This window comes from Xiphophorus couchianus, chromosome 24 (genome assembly GCF_001444195.1).
Source record: "Xiphophorus couchianus chromosome 24, X_couchianus-1.0, whole genome shotgun sequence".
Taxonomy (NCBI): Eukaryota; Metazoa; Chordata; class Actinopteri; order Cyprinodontiformes; family Poeciliidae; genus Xiphophorus; species Xiphophorus couchianus.
In genome coordinates this window covers 11,874,060-11,879,718 of record NC_040251.1, presented here as the reverse complement: position 1 = coordinate 11,879,718, position 5,659 = coordinate 11,874,060, and the positions used below count along the sequence as shown (strand labels likewise).

General features: G+C 36.7%; 1 protein-coding gene across 1 annotated transcript; it reads right to left on the bottom strand.

The window, feature by feature from the left end:
• Positions 1-619: 619 nt before the first annotated feature.
• Positions 620-4,963, bottom strand: pym1 (PYM homolog 1, exon junction complex associated factor). The gene is made up of 3 exons (XM_028011654.1): positions 4,698-4,963; positions 3,448-3,541; positions 620-2,216 (listed from the first exon to the last, which is right to left on the bottom strand). Exons 1-3 carry the CDS (start codon positions 4,726-4,728, stop codon positions 1,700-1,702), a joined length of 642 nt encoding a protein of 213 aa, XP_027867455.1. The 5' UTR covers positions 4,729-4,963; the 3' UTR covers positions 620-1,699.
• Positions 4,964-5,659: the final 696 nt, after the last annotated feature.

The window sequence follows — 5,659 nt, the reverse complement described above, 5'->3', positions numbered from 1 at the left end:
GAGAAAATTCGTTTTTTAAGAAAATTGCCCTCATAGATTAAACGTTAGACGATCGGTAAAATTAATCAACTTTAGATTAACTCATGAATTAATAACTTACCTCCCTAGATAATCTATAAAATTGAGATTCGTCAGGCAAGTTAGTTTTGTACTTGACTTGGAGCATTCACCCCTCCCGTACATGGTAGATAATAATTGTTTTATTGACTTCACAGTCAATTCACAAACTAAAATGAGCCATCTTTTAGTCCATATATTGTAATTTTGTGAATAAACGGAATTAGGGATTTAGTCTGTTAATTAAGTTGCTAATTAATTAGCTTTTATTGCAATTAAAGCTAATTAAAGTTAACAAAATTAAACACTTGAAAATATAAAAATTAGTGTCTCAGTTTTTGAACGGCTTCACTGAAATTAATTAAATCTTTGATAACAGAGTAAATGTTTCCAGGCTTTGGTGGTAAAGAATGTCATCTGAAAATATTTGTTTTGTAAAATAAAAAACATTACTTTTCTCATTTAAAAAAAATTATAATTTGCACAAAATATTTGGAGATTGCTTGTTGGTTCATTGATCTGCAGTGCCCATGTTAAGAAAGAAAAGAGAACCAAAACTTTATTCTGTTGAATGTTTTTAATAAGTTTTGACCAACAATTGAGCTCCAAGACAGAAAAATAAAATCTATAAGTCTTTAGCTACACGTGTAATACTCCTCAGTAGGATAGGTTCACTTTTATTCACTTAATTATGGGATTTATTAGCAAAAAGAAAAAGACAGCCACACCTTCTTCTCAACATATCCATACAGTTTACCAGGGTCTCTGTCCTGCTGGCCACAGTAACATCCAGGTTGCTTAGAGTCAAACTTACTGAAACAAGAAGACAAATACATAATTTATTTACTGTACTGGCTGTGGAGATGTGGCGTAAATGAGACAATGATAAATCATTTCAACATCAAACACTGCAAAAACAGAAACTCCTACCAAGTACTTTTGTCTAGTTTCTAATGCAAATATCTGAAATAAGAAAACTAACTTAGAAGTAACTTTTCAGCAAAATATAAGAGCTTGTTTTAAGTCAATATTTCATTAATATTGTTAAAAAGTACTATTTCCACCGGCAGACTATTTTACTTATTACATGGAAAGAATAAGTGAAATAATCTGTTAGTGGAACAAGTGCTTTTTGAAATCAATATTAAAGAATTATTGACCTAAAACAAACTCCTATAACTTGCTGAAAATTTACTTTCAAATTTGTTCTGTTTTATTTCAAGTGTTTTAAGAAACTAAACCAAAAAAATTCAGTAAGAGTTTTCATTTTTGCAGTGTGGCTATTGTTTAAAGCAGAAAGGGGGACGCAAACTAAACCCTCTTTCACAAAGTTTTGTGTTTTTATTTTCTGTGGTTCCAAATGGGATTAAAAATACAAAACTGGAAACAACATAGAAGCACAAAACAAGTCACAATGATCTGTTTAAAAGATAGTTAAAAAGTATATTTTCAGATGGGTCACAAACTAAAACTAAAGAAAACAGGTGTGATGTCTCCCACACAGAAATGCTGTCCTTAGAGCTGCGCTTCGTGCCATCATTTATGATGGATGTCAAATAGGGAAACTGTTTCTGGAAGTTGCAAAGGTCCTTCCCGGTTTGCGATTTGCATGATTAGTCTGACTCTCCCGTTTTTTTCCGGTTCAGGAGTCGCGTTCCAGCTGCTCCAGCTCTTCTCGTAAGGTCTCAGAGCGGCCCAGCTTTTCCAGCTGATCCTTCGTCAGCTGCTTTATTTCCCCCGAGTCCACCTTCTGCTGCAACTCCTCCACCTGCCGCAGCTTCTTTTTCAGGTTTTTGATCTTCTTGGCCTTTTCAGCTCCCGCTGCTGCAGCTGCTGAAGACTCATCTGGTGTTGAAACCGACGTGGTTCCCTGGGTCTTGGTGGCAGATTCGCCTCTCTCTGAGATGGACACGTTCTCCACGGCGCTGCTCACTGCATCCACCTCCGCCTCGCCGTCCTGATCCTGGAGCTGCTGCTGTTTTCGTTTTTCCTTGCGTTTCATGTTGCGTTTCGCCGACTTTGACAGACCGGCCGTCTCGCTGTCCGCACAGCCGGGTATCTTTTGCTGCTGCTGTTTTGGTGGAGCTGCTTCTGATGGGCTCATGCCAGGAGGCAGGTCGGGTTTGCTCTTGAAAAACTTGACGTATTTGTTTTCATACCTGAGAAAAAAAAACAAAAAACAATTTATGTAAAGACGGTTGTTTTGACCATCTCTCAGTATGAGCAACTAAGTTAATCCAAACTAGGGTTGACATGACTAATCGGACTGATTATAATGAATCGATTATAAGCCTGGCGGGCCACCAGGCTTTACTTACATCCCCACCAGGCTAAGTGTTGTTTGTTTATTTCTGATTTTTTTTAAATGTTTGTCTTTTTTAACTTCTTCCAATAACATTGGTGTTTTCAAATTTCTTGTTAAACATTTTTTAACTCAAAAACTATAGTGCACCTACCACAAGGCTTAGCAAGTTTTATGAGGGAAACTGTAATGTCAACTAATTTAGTCATCGATTAATTATTAACTTAAGTATACAGACTTAAACAAGGCCATTTTTTTTAAATAGCCAGCCAAAAAATACACACTTGGCATTTAAAATGAAAATAACCTGTCTGCAAATATGTTTTACCCAGAACTCCTCAAGTAGCATAGCTTTAGCCTCATGTGGTTCAAATGTTGTAAGCACCTTTTGCTGACCAATTGCTAATAGGTTAATCCAATAAATAATCACCAGATTAATCATATGTTATATTTATATCAAGTCAAGCAGAAAGGGCTGAGATTTTCACATGTTTATGTTAGCTTTAGCTGCAGATTCATCCTTTGCTACAAATGATCAAGAGTGCACTAACAGGAAGCTGTTATTGAATTTTAAGCAATAAAAATTTATTTTTCCTATTTAAAAGATGAATTGAATAAATGTTTATTTGCATCTTTTAATGCATTTCTAATATTGTACTTAAAAAAGGACAAAGTGGTTAAATGAAAAATCTGTAGAATGTGTCATTTTTTTGTCTTTTAGTTGCCGCCCTAATCCAAACTACTTTGAAAATCATAAACGAGAACAGATCAATCATCAGATTTGATGTCTAGTAACTCTGCAAAAAAAACATCTCCTCTAAAAGGTTGGATAAAAGAGGCACAGGGCTAAATGGCATTGTGAAAATATAAAACAGTCAATTCCTTTCATGAGGCCAAACTTACACAAAATTTCAAGGAAAAGCCTGTTGTTTATAGCAGGTCTCTGAGCCGCATCCTGCCTCATTCCTCATTCATAAACTGAGTAATTCTGGAGCTGAGACACTGTCTGGCATCGGCTCACGTGTAAGAAAACCAGCTTATAATTACTGTGTGCGTGTAAAGCAGAGAGAGGGAGGACTTCCACTTACACGGGGACCTCCTCCTGGGGGACATAACCATCCTTCACCCGTCTCGGCTTCCTCCATGTCCCATCGGGTCGCTGAGTTGCAGCTATGTATTTCCCTGAGGGAATAAAAGGATTTAAAGTAGGCTTTGGTTGGCCCTCTAGTGGTGCTGTAAAAATATTATCTCATTATTTTTATTGGTCTGTGAAAAAGTATTTGTTCAGATCAAACTCTACTTAATATCCCAAGTAAATGTAAAATATATACTTAGAACATTTTGTCTTGTTTGAAAGCTTTTGAACCTTTTCCATCATTTTATCCAAAATTTAAAAAAAACAAACTTTGATCTTTTATTAACTTACCCTATGAATTATTATTGTATTTATTAAGGGAAAAGCCTATCCAAACCACTTCTACTTATGAAATCATGTATTAAGTGAGTAAAGGCACTTTTTTGGAAAGACCTGTTCTGATTCCTTTCAGACTAGTGCTTAAACCGGATTAAGCGTGATAAATCAATTCTTGAAATAATCCTCTACTAATTTAAAAATCAAGTTATCGCTGAGTATACAGACTCATTTTCAACAACATTTTCAGAGCAGCGATTGCTTAATCGGTTTCCATGAACCACTTGTAGTTCACAGTCTGACCACCAGGCGGTACCAAAGTAATTCTAATAGTATCCTTAGAGCCACAATATTAACCAACAAGCTATTCATACACCCACTTGGCTGTATTCACAATGAAACAGGTATAAAGCTAACAAGCTTCATTAGTCTGTCGTGTTATTAAAAAGAATAAGGGGTTAATAGAATTGAACTTAAATAAAATCTAATAAAGTAAGAAAATATCGTTTCAATTGAAATATAATCCTTCGCGATAGCGGGGGGGGGGGTTTGTACACCGGATGCTAACTTAGGCTAGCAGGCTGCAAAATCGGCTTCCATGTACGTTATAAGCTCATCATTACATAAAGTTTCACTGTGAGTGGGTATATGTATTCCTGGTAAGAGGAGGTTTACTATTCACTGTAATGTTTACATGTGTAAATTACACAGAGCGATAGCAAAAAGCTAACTAGCTCTGCAGATAGCGTGTTAGCTAGCAGGCTAAGCTAACATTAAAACCCAATATGCGAGTTAAATGCATTGATTGAAATCGAAATCGAAAACTCTGAGCAGTGCAGATAGAAAACACATGTCCACGAGAGACTGTGGGTATGCTCAATGAAACTGATTTCAGTTGAACAAATGCCTACCACATGCCAGCCTTACCAGATTCATCTGTCACATAGGGGGTTGCCATTTTGATGTAATACGCTTCTCCGCTTTCCTCAGTCGGGCTTTCAGAACCTTTTATTTTATCCTCCAGAACTTCTCTTCACTCGGCTCGATCCCGTGCTGCAGCAGCTCGGCTACCGCTGTTTTAACATTTCCCTGAAAGTTGTTATTTCAGTCGATGTGAGAGCGGTCATGGCAACTGCAACAAACATGTACTAAAAGCTCAGGCGGGCGGTGCAAGGTCACGAACCAAGCGAACCCTATTCTTCGGCTTCGGAAATGACGACGTGGACGGTGTGGTTGCCAGATTTGGACTCTCAAACCCGTTGTTAAAGAAAAAACAACAACAGTGTTAAAACATATGACAACTTACAAGAGAACTTGCATTTATTAAAGTTAATTATTTACACATCAGTATAATTATTGGGCTTTTGTGTTGTTGCAAAATTTAGCAACCGAAAATGTTATCGATGAACGTTTTCATAGTAAGTAGCATTATTAAAATCATTCTTACTAGCTTTTGAATAATTTAGATTTTTTTTTTTTAGATTGCTGTCATGATGCGTAACCGTGGCAACAACATGTTGTTTTTACAGGCTGGGAGCAGCTAATTAGCATATTAAAAGCTCAAATAATACCTGAACGTCAACACCAAATTAGAGAGCAGTTGAAAAGGAAGCTCCATTGATGCAGAGCAGGACCAAAGAACAGAGGAAGAAGGAAATAAAAACAACTTATTCTTTACACAGAGATCCAGGACATGTTATTGTAAAATATCTCCACACCAGAATTTGAGCTGTTGGTTTGTAATGACTGTGATGAAACTGTCATACAACAGTCTTCAGTCAGAGGCCTCTTCATATTCATTGCAACTCTGACTGCTACCCACAGTATCACCATCAAAAAGTCTTTGAAGACATTTAGATGATTTGTTGTAATATTTAATTCCCCCGTTG